Here is a 14801-nt window from a genome sequence, read left to right as displayed (position 1 = left end):
TAGGAAGCCCTCTCCAAGAGCTTTAAAAGGAGACTCCAGGTATGCTAAGAAGGCTCTTTTGAGATTTCTAAACATTTACTTGATCCATTTACCTTAATAATTCTACGATGGGAAACAACATGCCCTCCCCTGTCCCCAGTATGACAGAATCACAATCACCATATTTGTCCAATGAGACAACTCCAACAGTGGTATTGGCCAAGGTGCTTTGTTTCCAACAAGTACCCACAGAATAACAACAGAAGGTGTGATCCACACTGTGTATTTGTCACTTGCCACCAACACCTATTCTCTTCTCACTATTTACTCTCCCAAGGGAGGTCATCCACTTATGGTTTCAACAAGGAAATGACTCTAACCTCTGAATCTCCAGCTCAGATCTCTCTCTAGGGATCCAGACCTGTATGCCTAACTTTTCAACAGACATTTCTATTTGGTTATACCAGAAACACTGCACATGTAACAAGTTCAAAAGCAAGTTCATCTCAGGCCTGTGGTTAGCCCTTGTGGTGACTTTGTAGTAATTAGAAAGAGGGAATTCTTTTTCCTGGCAGATGCAGCTCTGGACCAGATACAGGTTGGTGAATAGATGAAGGAATGGATTCCAGTCTTCATTCCTTCACCTTAGCCAGGTGTTCTTGGGCAGTGCACACCCTGTACAACTATACATGATGACTCTAGAGCATCTGCCGCCTCTCCCATCCTCCATCTTCTCCCCTTTTCCTCTATCTTAAATAATGGAAGCATCATTCATTTTGCTCCCCCAAACCAGAAACTTGGGCATTCTCTTTGATGCCTCACATTTCTTCACCTTCCATATCCAGACTATTGATAATATCTGCCCCCTTCATGGCATCTCTTTTTCCAATACCCGAAGTTCAGCAGTTTCATCGTTTCATGCCTTGATTACTATGGCAAGCTCCACCTGTTCTCAACTATCCATTCTTGACCCCCCTGTGCATTCTCCACCAGGAGACCAGAGATCCTTCTAAATTGCATAGCCTTCCACGCCTTCACACCTTTCAATGGGTTCCACTATTTACAAAGAAGAGATTACCCAAGTTTCTTAAGAGAGCATTTGAGTCCACGAATGATGGAGTCCTGCTCTCCAGCCTTCTCTCTCATCACTTCCCTCCTCAAACTCTACCCATAAACACAGAGAACTATTTCTCATTTTCTTAAGTGTGCCACACACTCTTGGATTTTGCATTTTCCTATATCGGAAACAACCTCCATGCTACCTTTACCTGGTTGACTACCACTGAATAAAACTTATTCTAAAAAAAAAAAAACCCCTTATTTTCTTGAGAATAGAAACTAGACTAGCATTATATTATAACAGAGTATTTTTGGTAGAATGAGTATGCACCTATATACCTGACATACCAGTTTTAACATATACTCGGCTTGCTGATTCTTCATGAAAACCCTCAGGATGATTTGGTTAATTTCACATATGATTTTAGTTGTATGCCAGAAATGCATCATTCATGTGTTCATTCAACATTTAAAAAGTATCTACTGAGCATCTGTCTGTACTGTCCCAGGCACTCAGGAAGCTTATATTCTAGTAGGAGGAAACAGTCAACAAACAAGTAAATAACTTACACGTCAGAATGTGCCAAGTGCTTTTGAGAAAAAGGAAGCATGGAAAGGGGGGCAGGGAGTACCAGCAATGATGAGGACTGGGTGGTCACTAAAAGCATTATTGGGAAGGTGGCATTTGAGGAGAGGCCTGGGGATATTTGGGGAAAGGGTATTCCAGGCAGAGGGAAAGGGCAGATGCTAAGGTCTTGAGACCTGGAGAGTTCAAGGCACAGCAAGGAGGCCATGGCTGAAGAAGAGGGAGTAGGGAGGAGAGCTGAAAGGGAAGAAGCCAGAAGGGTTGGGTGGGCCTGACACATAGGGAGCCACAGGCCATGGTATGGACTTTGGCCCTTTCTCTAGGGGAGCTGAAAGCCATTGCAGCATCTGGAGCAGAGGACCATTCCATCTGCCGTGCTGAGAACCCACAGTAGGTGGACAAAAGGAAGACACAGTGAGGAGGTTGTTACAGTGACTCTGGCCTTCAGTGTCTGTTGGACAGTGTTTGCCCTGGAAAACTCTCCCTGGTTCTGTGAATCCAGATCAACTGCTTCCTGGCACTGAATGCTCTCATCACACAAGTTACCACAAAATACCTTAACTGCCTATTTAGTTATTCCAAGCTCCCATGAGATTGTAAAACTCTATGAGGGCAGAAACTACGACTATCTTATACTCTGATACAGTTCAGGACCTGTGCCTTGTACCCAGAAGGAACTCAATAAATTTTTGTCAAATAAATGACTGAAATTTACCTACAACTGAAGGGCTGTCTCACCAAGAAGTGCCCAAAACCAGCAGAACAGTCAATTTTGGGTTAATGAGCTTAGTGTTTATTAGCTAATAAATCCCCATTATTGACTAGGGAAACATTAGGGGCAGAGAAAAAGGTAAGGAAGCTACGATGTGAGATCAGACGAGTCCTGGTGAGAGGCAAAAGCAGGGATTTAAGGAACTGTACTTTGAGGATGGAGGCATCTGAAAACACTAGGGCTGAACATCCTCCAAAGCGTTTTATCTGGGCTTGTGAATATTTAAGTCCTCATCACAGAAAAATCTGAGAGGAAGTGAGGAACAAAAGGAAGGAGGGAGGAGAAGAAACAGAGAAACTGGGAGAAGAATGATTAAAAGGAAGTTTCTAGATGTTACCTTTTAAATTAACCTGCTTTGGCCGCACTGTGCGCAAGGGAAACAAAATTCACCAGGAAAAGAAAGAAGCAACTGTTTGCTGCCTTCCTAAGCGTCACTGGCAATTTCCATCTGCTACCTCCTTCTTTTTCCTCTAGCCTTGCTTCCTGAAGCTCTCCTGCTAAGCAGCAATGCAGCCTAAGCCCTTATGAATCAGTTGAGGATAAGAGAGGAAAACAAAAATAGTCATCATACTGCACACAGGATGCCATAAAAGCCAAGAAGAAGCAGAGGGCACCTTCTGTGCTGTGTGCAGAGTCCACGTGGAAGGAAAGGCCTGGGACTTGGAATCAACTGATGTTTCTAAAATCTTGACTCTGTCGGTAGCCAGTTCTGTGACCTTGAGTGAGGAACTTAGCATCCTGGAGTCTTAGGAACCTCATCTCTAAAATAAAGATGGTAATATCTACCTAACAGCAGCTCAAAGTTTTAAAAATGAATGCTTTTGAAACCCCTGGCAAAGTGACCACTTAGTCATTGCTGTTGCCATTTTTAATTACATGATCATACACACAGCTGGAGAGCCAGCAGTGCCCTAGGATGTACTGAGGTTTTCAGCCTAAGTCCCACGACAAGAGGGCTACCCAAAGGTACACTAAGATATTCTTGGTGAAGCAAGAAAAGCGATGGGTCGGGGGTGACAAGATAAGTTAGGGGTTTGGGATTAACATATACATACTACTATATGTAAAATAGATAAACAACAAGAACCTACTGTATAGCACAGGGAACTCTACTCAATATCTTGTAATACCTATAATGGAAAAGAATCTGAAAAAGAATGTGTGTGTGTATAACACACACACGCACACATATAACTGAATCACTTTGCTGTACACTTGAAACTAACATGACATTGTGAATTAACTATAATTCAATTAGAAGGTAAATTAATTTTTAAAAAAGCAAGAAAAAAGCTGGGTCTTCTATATAATCATGAATTTGAGACCCTGGAAAATAAAGGTGTGGATCCCATTCTCACAAAAAGTGAAGGCAGACCCCAAACTCTTTAGGATTCTGATTTTTTGTTCCATGGGGTTTGAATTTCTGGCACAGAACCTTCTTATGGATAGGAGTAAATGTTGTGAAAGTACAAAAACAGCAAAGAATGCAGAAATTAGGGGCTGCAAATAGAGAAATTAGGGGGTGATCCAGGGAGAGCTGTCTAGGGAAAACCGGATTCAGACGTGAACATCTGCTTCCAATTAAAGTCTCAAATTCTTCTACAAGCAGTAACACAATCTGGAGGCTATTTCATTGGCTACTTAATTGCCAAATACTCCTTTATTATGTTATTTATAAATGAATATGAGTGAAGAAATCGGTTGTTTTGACCTATTTTAATAACCATTTTGGGGTCACTCCTAGCACAGCATCAGTCTGCAATAAACTAGCATTATGATGCTGAACACCTGGGACTATTACCATTATCACCTCTAATTCTATGGTTTTCCACGCTGCAACTTGGTTACCATGTTCTCTGCTAAGCAATCTTCTCTGAAATGTTGCCTTTTCAGAGCAAATAGAGAGGAGCTATGGGAACATTTTAATTAGCCATGATCAACAAGTCCCTGTGTGCACGCTTGGGTGGATGCACCTTCCCAGCCCTCTCATCTGCGCAAACTGTTCCAACGTGTTCCTTCCCTGCCTTCTATTTCCTGCAGGGCCTCCCTATGTACCCACTGGGAAGAATACAAAGTACAACCCAGCTGGGCCCTGCCAAGGCAAATTAACGTTGTAAACTTGCACAGTGAGGTGGAGATCATTTTTCCTGCCATTTCTTACCCTCGACAGTGTCAAATGTTCACCCCGCTCTCTTTCTTATGGGTGTTGGTGGGCCTGAAAAATATCATATACATCACCCTGGATTTGGGAATATCCAGGCACCTGGTAAAGAAGGAAACGAACCGAAGGCCTGTTGCCCAAGCAGAAATGGCAAAAAAAATGCTCTGGGGCCCCTTGCCTTCCCCTGGGAGGCATTTATTTAGGAACAAATAAGGAATAAGGAGCATTTGCAATACTGTGCAGTGCACGTGGACATACCTTCACCGCACTGTCTTATATCCAAATTATGCACTTTTCAACATGAACTTGTAATTAGCACTCACATGGTGAGTTTTAATGGTACTGAGAATGTAATCAGAGTAATTCAGGCTGAAATCCAGATGCAACAGCATAAGACTAAGTAGAAACACAAACATATCACAGAGATCCAATATCAAATCTACCAATAGTCACCAATCCCTACATAAAGTTACCCTCTCCTTTCCTCTCCCATTTAGATCAGTATATCTTCACAAATCTGGGTTTAGATAACCCCAGTTTGATAGATGCCAGCATGCATTTGTGATCTGCACCGTATCTTTTTTTTCTTTACACAGTTTTTCAGAGGACGTTTGTTTTCATTTTTCTGTGCTTTTTTGGGCTTAACTCTTTGAAAATGTGCTTTGTTAGGGGTCTTTTACCTCTTTGGCTGTATTCTTCAGAATGGATAACCACAGTTCATAGTTTGATGGCTAGGGAGTGGTCACCTTGAGACCACATCTAATAAGAGGTCTGAGACTTAGTGGGTGGGAAGCATGAGGCCAACTGGTGGAGGCAAAGAGCACCAGGGAAGGAGGTGAGACCACTGTTCTGGCCTGGGCTCTGCCTCCACTCCCCAACGTGGGTAACCTTGGGCACCTCCCTTCACCAGCTTCAGATTCCTCATCTACAATGAAGAGTTGGGTTAAAAAGTCTCTGAGGGCTTCCCTGGTGGCACAGTGGTTGGGAATCTGCCTGCCAATGCAGGGGACACGGGTTCGAGTCCTGGTCCGGGGGGATCCCACATGCCACAGAGCAGCTGGGCCCCTGCGCCACTACTACTGAGCCTGTGCTCTGGGGCCCACAAGCCATAACTACTGAAGCCCAGGCACCTGGAGCCCATGCTCTGCAGCGGAGAGGCCACCGCAGTGAGAAGCCCGCGCACCGCAACGAAGAGTGGCCTGTGCTCGCTGCAACTGGAGAGGGCCCGTGCGCAGCAGCGAAGACCCAACGCAGCCAAAAATAAATTTATTAAAAAAAAAAAAGTCTCTGAGTTTCCACCTGACTCTCTGAAGCATGTTGTGTCCGGCAAAAGACCTCTTCCTCATCTACCACACTCCAGATGACTGGGTGGGCTCCTCAGATGTAGTAGTTTAGAGTGAGCTTCCAGAAGCTCCAAGACCAGTAAGGTGAGCTGCCTTGGTCCTGGGCTGTGGGTGGCCATGTTTAGCTAGAGGCCCACTGCCCTTGTTCTGTTTCTTGCAGGTCCGGAGATGGGTCCGATTATTGAACTGTGTGTACAATTAATAAGGGAGGTGGAAAATATAATCAAAGAAAAGCACACTTATCTGTCCGATCCCATCTTTTTTTCCCCCCTAACTTTTCATTATGGAAAATTTCAAACATACACGAAACTAAAGAGAACTAATTAACATTATGTGTGAATTGACACACGTGTCTATCTTCTGGCTTCAACAGCTATCAACTCATGGCCAACCTTGTTTCCTTTACACCCTCAACCATTGCCCTGGCTGCTTCCCTCAGATTCTTTTGAAGTAAATTGCAGACATCATATCATTTCTCCACGGATATTTCAGTATGTGTCTCTAAAAGACAAGGATTCCTCTTTTAAAACACAACCACAATACTATCATCCCACCAAAAAAACCCCAAAACTTCAACATAATCAAATATCTCGTCAGTCTTGACATTTCACCAATTTCCTATAATTAAAAAAACAAAAACAAAAAACACACAAAACACACAACTGGTTATTTGCATTATCTAGCCCTGTCTTTCTAATCTTCCTGATCAAAACCTTCTCCTCCTGCTATACTGGACCATTCAAAGTCCTTCTAAATACTTAATGCACTTGCATCTCTGGCTGACAGTGAAAACACTACTCCCCACCCTTATACCCTGTCCCAACATCTTCCCTTTTTTCCCACCTACTCAAATCCCTTGCAATTTTTAAGTCACAGTTAAACTACGCCATGCCCATAAGAAGCCCCCCTAATCATCAATCCAACAGAGAGAGACCTCTCCCTCCTTTGAAATCCTGGAGTATTTATTGTTTTGCTTCCGTCTTTTTATTTACCGCCTGGTAGAATTAGTTGTTTTCCCACATAAATCATCATTCCAATTGGATTCTAAGTTCTCTGAGTGTCATGACTTATAACTTTTTGAATCTCCCCATAATTATTAGCGAAGTATATTAGTTACAGTTGGTATTCAAAGTACCCAGTGATCAATTAACTACCTCTTGCCAGGTACACGAAGGAGGACTTTTGCTTTGAGAGGCCATCAGCTTGGTGTCTCCTGCTCCTTTGTAAATACTCTGACCTCATTATGAAGGTAACTTTCCTGGCTTAAAGGCTCATTAGGAAACTGTATAAGCTGTGTGAGTTGTTGCTCAGAAAAAGGCCTTCCCCAAGGAAAGAAATCTTGTGAGAAAGACTGAGTAAAAGAACGGGCTTCCCAGCCTGCAGGTCAGTGGCCATAGGAACACTAAAGGAAGACCTACGCAGAGCAGACAGCCATCTCATCACACTGATTGAATCTGTGTTATGAAACGCAAGTCTAGTGGCATCTCCTTGGCTGGCAGAAGCTCAAGGTAAGTCAGGAGACAATCCATTAACTGGTAACATATGGAAGAAGATGAGGTATCAATCTTGTTTTCAATAACACAATATCAAGACCCCACTGGGTTCTCCAAACATGTTTTGTGAATGACAGTGACCCTCAGTGATTACAGAATGGCCGGAAACTAAAGGATCTTCTCTAAGGTACGCCCCACCCCCCAATCCTGCAAATGTGTGTGTTTGTGTTGTACTTGAGTGGCTGGGAGGGCAGGGCTGGTAATGCTGGGTAGAGGCACCTAGTCTCTCCATCAAAGGGGTGTGGTGAGGCAGAGAGCGACATAGCCATTCTGACAGGTGTGAGGTGATAGCTCATTGTGGTTTTGATTTACATCTCTCTGATGATTAGTGATACTGAGCATATTTTCGTGTGCCTGTTGGCCATCCGTATGTCTTTTTTGGAAAAGTATCTAATCAGATCCTCTGCCCATTCTTTAATTGGGTTGTTTATTTATTTATTTCTGATGTTGAGTTGTATGAGTGCACGTTTAAGGGCAGCAGGGTACCCAAGGACTTTCTACTCAGTTCTCATGCTCTGTGAAGACATTAATGTGCCTTGAGGAACCAGTATTCTCTCGTTCATCAGGCAGAAGTCATGTTATTTTCTTAGGGCTCAGCTAAATTCGTGGGTTTTCATCAGCCCAGAAGAGAATCAGCTCTGAATTTAACCATTTATACCTTACCCAAATTATAAGATACAGTTTAAATACTCTCTGTTAACAAGTAACACATGTTGCTGTACTTCCTCTGCAAAGGATTCTTCTAGGATCTGGCTCAAGTCTTATTAAGATCGTTCAGAATGGGATGAACAATAACTATTTGATGGTATCCTTCCTAAAGCTTCTTGAAAACCAATTTTCAAGAGCCCCAGGGTGTTAACAGTGATCAAATTATGAGATAAACCATTTTTTCTCTTGAAACAGAAAGAAAGCTCCTGGCTTCTTGAACAGGAATAAGGTAAAACTCTGAGGTCACATCAGACATTCTCACAATAAGGCGGCTGTGTTTGTACCCACTGGGTGCAAGGAGGCAGAAAGGGAGAAGAGACAGGCCTAAGGATAATACATGTTCTGCTACCAAACAAAAACACCTTTAGAAAGAGCCGGCATGAAGAGCTGTTGAGAGCAAAACTATCCAGCTGCTTTAAATTCATATTCAAATTGTAGGTCAAGGTGAAAATGGCTGTGGGCCAAGGCAGGTTTAGGAAGGCTTTCATACAGAATCCAATCAGCAAAATTCACAGGAGTCTTTATAACTAATTATAATATATGTTAGAATAATTCTCTGAAGTAGCAACCAATACCCCACTTATTTAAATATCAATTACTATAGCAGATTTTGTAGCTATCAGGTAAAAGCTGCAGAGTCAAACTACATTTCCTGAAGCTAAATTTCTAAGCCTTATGAAACTTGAAACTTTAACTATGCTCCAGAGCTTTGTAAAATAAGAGACGCAAGCCACTTGTCACTGTTGCTGTGAGAAAAATGTTGACATCACACATTTCTGGAGGAGGAAGGAAAATGATAGGTTCTTACCAAGTAATCATCAGGCTTGATACCAAAAAGTTCTCTGAAATATCGGAATGCTAGTGGAGCATATGTCTTAAATCTGAAGTCTGGGTAGTGATGTGCTGGGGTCAGATTGCTCCCTTCACTGCAGTTAAAATGTTAAAAAGAAAAAAAAAGAAAGAGAGAGAGAGAAGGAACATCAGCAAAGACAATTTTGACTTCAAATTCTAGCTCTATTAGTCCTGTGCCAATTTCCCCTCTAGGAAAACATCCCTTGATACTGGGTCTCTCTAAGTTCATGTCACAAAGGCCAATGGGCATCAGGTAAAAACAGATGCTAATGCAGCAAGGGCCACTCCAAGCAGGCATCCCTTGCCAATCACGGTGTGTCTTTAGTCTGAAAATTCATCATCCCCCTCTGCCTCCTTCCTGGGAAAAATCTCTCAATTTCCCCCAATGAAACCACTGTTGTAATGCTTTAGGTATAAGATCCAGGGCTTAGTGTTTGGAGCAATGTCAAAAGTGCATTTTTTTGGCCATGAATTTTGAATGTTGGATAAACATTTTAAACTAGGAATAAGTAAAATAATTTAGAAAATATCTCACCAGCAGAGAGAACCATCACAATGGAAAGAGATGGGTCCTGAATCTGAACTCTTTCTTACATCCGTAGTTACAGGAAAAAGACCTTAGATATTTTAGGGATTTTAAAACCTGATTTCCATTCCCATATATATCATTATCTTTTTTTTCCCTCTTCTGGGTTCACCTTTGAAAATTTTTGTGCAAAATTTATGATATATACACTACCAAGCATAAAGTGGATAGCTAGTGGGAAGTGGCCCTGTAGCACAGGGAGATCAGCTAGGTGGTTTGTGACCACCTAGAGGGGTGGAATAGGGAGGGTGGGAGGGAGGGAGATGCAGGAGGGAAGAGATATGGGAACATGTGTATATGTATAACTGATTCACTTTGTTATAAAGCAGAAACTAACACACCATTGTAAAGCAATTATACTCCAATAAAGATGTTAAAAAAATAAAAGTGAAAAAAAAAGGTTTAAAGAAATCAGTGAATACTCATGAACCTAAAATGCTGCTTAAGAATATTATTCATATAGTTGAATTGCCTTCTGTACTTTTTACTGATCATATACCCTTCCTTCTCCTCAGAGGCATCCACTACCCTGAATTTTTGATGTTTATGATGTTTACCATTCCTTTTATTCTTTGACTACATATATTTCACATGACATCAGAAAAGTCACCTAATCCTTCATTGTAAGAAATTAGAACAATGCAGTAGCATAATATACTTTTATGTAGAGATTCAGGATCTCTTTTTACCACATTCTAGGTGGGACACTGAAGGCTGATTTTCATGGATGTTACACAAATCAACTGTGCAAATAAAAAGGCTTTTAGCACACAACAAGCACTTTGAATCTAGTACAATTTAAGTTTGTTGAGGTCAGTCAGAATTTTGTATCGGGACCTAACACATGGTGGACGATAAGTATTTTTTGAGTGAAAAAATAAGTTTTCAAGATAATGCTAATTCAGTAAAGTTGATTCATAGGTGAAGCTTAGGTTCAAAAGTCAACATATAAGGTCAAAATCACCATAGTCAAATATCATCCTTGATCTGTTCAATGTATCCAGTGCGGCCACGTTTTCCCCTGCATGGTTACAGATGACTGTTCCCTCTTGGTGAGTTCCAGAGGAAGTAGTTGGCTTGTGTTGTTAGCGGCCATCCTCTTATAATAAAACTTATCTGGAAAGGCCAGGACTGCACTCAGGCAGCAGCAAGGCACACACAGGAGGGGAGTGACACAGGAACAGAGGCTGCCTGGGAGAAGAGCTCATGTGTGGAAGAGCCCCCATATCACCTGCTCACTTAAATGGCTATTGTTGCCCTAAGTAAGTACAGCTGAATATTCATAATGCTTGTATGACACCCAGGTATGGTATTCAAACATTTCCTCATTCCATATTTTGGGATTTATGAGGAGACATGCACTCAGTTACAGCTCTTATGGATTGCCAAAAGGAATGATTTTGGAACTTATATGAATATAACTTGAAAACATGCGCTATGTAGACATAAGAGGTAAAAGCAGAGTTTCAAAATGACTTCTGACATCCTTCTTCACTGTTGCAAGCAAGTAAAAATAATCACAATGCCTTGGGTTCCGAAGCAGGCTATTTTCAGTGGGTTAAGAGTGTTGCCAATTTTTAAAATTTGTTCCACTCTGTTTTCTCCTTTCAATCTCATGCAAAGCAATTCATTCTATTACAGCAGATCACCTTCAACATTCAAGAATAAAATAAAACACCCGTTCCACCTACATGGAATTATTCTTTAAATGATTTATTTCCATGCAGTTGGGGGGGGCCAAGATTTTATTAGAGAGGATACAGTATTTTTTATTATCATTTTCATTTTTGGTTACTCTGAGCTTCTTGAGTTGTTCACCTCTCCCTGAAGCAAGTATTAATTACAATAGTTTTCCTTGGATTCACATCTCCCTGACTACTGTGGTTTATTCAGCAATGGTGTAAAAAGGATAGTGTTAGGTTTCCTTGGCGATGAGACACGCAGACACATGCACGCATGTGCGCACACACACACAGACACAGACACAGACACAGAGAGAACATCTCTGGTTAGAGAAAGGGAACATTCGTTTCTTTAGGTATCCACCCTGACACAGCTCGTATTAAAAGCCACTGCATCACTAAAAATGAGAAAAAAACCCCACTGAATCTAACTAGCTTTGGGCCACATTAAGATACAGAGAATGGTATGGGTCACCTGTGAGGCAGGGTTGCCTGTATGGGGTCATCAATAAATTGTATTTGTATAAATGGAGATGATGAAAAGGGGGCAGGGATAATACTTAACACAGGCATTATAGAAAGTGGCAATTTCTTCACAGCATACTTAACAATATATTAATAATTAACTGCTGAGGTTATACAATCTTGAACCTCTCCATTTGCCTGAATGGAGAGGAGCATTCCCTAATAGTGGATCATGAGACATCGCCACTTTTTTTCTCTTAGTAGATTTCAGCTGATGAATTCTGCTTTCCTTTGACAAACATTAAGACTTTGCATTCTGTTAAATCATACTGGATACCCTGTATGGGAGTTATGATGCTCCTAACTCCCTGTAGCCCAGGGAGACCTGGGTTCCAGTTCCATCTCTGCCATTTACAAGCTGTGCTCTCTGAGGCCTGGTACTGAGCCTCTAGAAATAACATGGCAAAGTGGATGGAAACGTGAAAGGCCAAGCACCTGGCAAGTGGGGAGCCCTCAGTGCGTCTGGATGATTAAGGCTGTGTGGTGACGGGAGACAGCCCAGGGCTGGACACGCCACGTGGAGAATGAAGTGACTAACTGGCTTAAAAAAAAAAAAGGGAAAAAGAAAGTGACAAAATGAGAAAATATTTGCAACTCGTATCACAAAGAGCTAATCTCCCAATACAAAGAGCTCCAAAATACATCAAAGAAAAAGACTGAAAAGTTATATATGTAAAAAAAATAGCCAACGGTATAATCAGGCACTTCACAGAAATGGAAGTATAAATGACTTACGCATATGAAAAGATGTTCAACCTCATTTATAATAGAATAAATGCAAATGAACGGTCACCGAGATATCATTTTCTCTCTCAGATGGGTAAAAATTTTAAATTTTGATATAGCTCAAGGGAGACTGGTGCCCTGAGACACTATTAGTGGGAAAGTAAATTGATACTTTTCCTTTGGAGGACATTTTCCCAACTCCTGTCAAAATGACAGATGTACATAACTCTTGATTCAGCAAATGCATGGCTATAATTTACAGTACAGATAAACTACTGTTTGTACAAAATGACATGTTTGTACCTGGTTATTCATTATAGCACTGCTTGTAAGGACAAAGGATTGGAAGCAACTTAGATGTCTCTCAGACAGGAACCAGTCAACTTAATTATGGTTCAGCCACACACTGGAATACTATGAAGCTATTAAAAAAGAACGAGGAGGCTTATGTACTGACGTGGTGAGATCTGAGACAGATTAAGTGAAAGAAGCTTGATGCAGAACACTGTGTATGGCATGCCACCATTTGCATACAAAAGCAAAAAAATATGTCTTTGGCATGTATCTGCACAAAAAATCCTTGAAGGATATACAGACCCCAAGTTAACAATGATCACTAGAGTTAGACAGGTAATAAAGGCACAGGAATGAAAGGGACACTTTTCACAGTATTTCTTCTAAAAGCATCATGAGGATTAACCCTTCCACATATTACCATTTACAACATGAAAAAAATTTTTTTAAGTTAGGGGTAAAAGCCATAACCCCAAAACAAAGCTCTGCACACTGGGTACCACACAGCAGAAGGGTTTGTTTCTGCTTATTAAGCTGCTCCAGTGAGTAACAAATACCAGCTCGGCATGAATGAAGTTCTACTGAAGGAAATGCAAATTAATGGGCTGTTGGCTCCAGCAGGTGCAGTGAGAATCAGCCAGCAGACACTAACCTGATTTTCTGAGGTTGGGCACTGGCAGACCTACTGGGTACCAGTGTGGGTGCTGGTCCACTGATGCCCAGCACAGAGGCTCCTCTGCACGTGCACGAAAAGCTAAGCCAAGGCAGTAACATAACCGCAATCAGCATTAGTCTGCTGGCCAGTGGAAGAGGTCCACCAAAGACTCCTGCAGGCTTTCCTTGCCGGAGCCTGAGTGGTATAGCCATCAGGAGACTGTCCAGCACCTAGACTTCCTCAGCAAAATCAGACTCTGCTGAAGAGCAGACTTCTTCACAATTTAAGACTTATGTTTCTTCAATCCCTTTATGTAGTGATTGGGGAAAAAATCTCCACTTTCCTGTCTTGGCATAAAATTGAGCTCTTGGAAATTTCAGCTGTGAGGCTTTCACCAGGGGTTTGACATGTTTGGATCCCAAGAGCTGGTAAAATTTCAACAATAAAAATCTGGAGGCCGACATGGGATTTCCAACTTTCTTTCGCCGAGTAAGAATGTAAACAAGTAGGCCAACACACAGTACTGTCCTATCAAATTATTAAAGAAAGCGTTTGTTAACTCCACCAGAGGAGGAAGAAACTTCAACTAAAAAACTGCACTTTTCTCTATCTGGTCCTTTTCTCCCTTATTTCACCAAGAAGCAAAGTTTGATTATGGCTCAGCTCTGGCATTCTGATACTCACTCTTCAGAAGAGTGTTCAGTTTTTAATTTAACTAAATTTAATTTAAAGTTAGTGTTCGTCTTAAGTCCAAAAGTATGTTATTTCTTACTGGCAATAAATGTTTAGGATTATACAACGTTGAAGCTTGAGGAAGCATTAGCCACCATCTGGAATTTCCCATTTAGCAGATAAGGAAATCAAAGTCCAGGGAGGGAAAGTACGGACCCGAAGCTAGTCAGGAACAAACAAGAGGGGAGATTAGATCCACATCAGGGCAGTGGAAAAGTCACAAGCAGTCAGCTTTGCCTTAACTTCAATTTAATGTTCCTCGGTTAGTCTTCCTTTTCAGGATCCAGTTAGAGGCTTCAGGTACAACCTGCCCAAATACCCCAATTACTTCCCCAGGAAGGCCTCAGGTAGGCTGAGTTTGATAAGCCATGCTGGAGTTCTCATCTGTATGTACCGTGAACACCCAGCTTCATGTATGTGATTTTAGAGCCTGACAGCCAAGCGCTATTTTTGGCAGCACTGGGTGGAGAGATTTGGTGCTAAGCAATGGGGCGAAACTGATTAAGCATCTCCAGGACCCTTAAGGGGTCCAGTTTTGGAGCTGAGGCCCAGAGCTTTGAGGTTTTAGAGGCAGCATTTTATATATGG

At 41.7% G+C, this 14801-nt stretch overlaps 1 protein-coding gene across 4 annotated transcripts in view; it reads right to left on the bottom strand.

Moving 5' to 3' along the window:
- The window catches only part of PIP5K1B (phosphatidylinositol-4-phosphate 5-kinase type 1 beta), a 340838-nt gene that overhangs the window by 159617 nt on the left and 166420 nt on the right, over positions 1 to 14801 (bottom strand). For all 4 annotated transcript variants that reach the window (XM_059072732.2, XM_067039563.1, XM_067039564.1 and 1 more), the window contains exon 5: positions 8970 to 9087. In XM_059072732.2, the coding sequence (XP_058928715.1) occupies positions 8970 to 9087 (118 nt within the window). The remainder of the gene's footprint in view (positions 1 to 8969; positions 9088 to 14801) is intronic.

The sequence above is a fragment of the Kogia breviceps genome, chromosome 8 (genome assembly GCF_026419965.1).
Source record: "Kogia breviceps isolate mKogBre1 chromosome 8, mKogBre1 haplotype 1, whole genome shotgun sequence".
NCBI classification, from domain to species: Eukaryota; Metazoa; Chordata; class Mammalia; order Artiodactyla; family Physeteridae; genus Kogia; species Kogia breviceps.
Note: the sequence above shows the minus strand (reverse complement) of the source record. Positions and strands in the feature narration are given on the sequence as shown.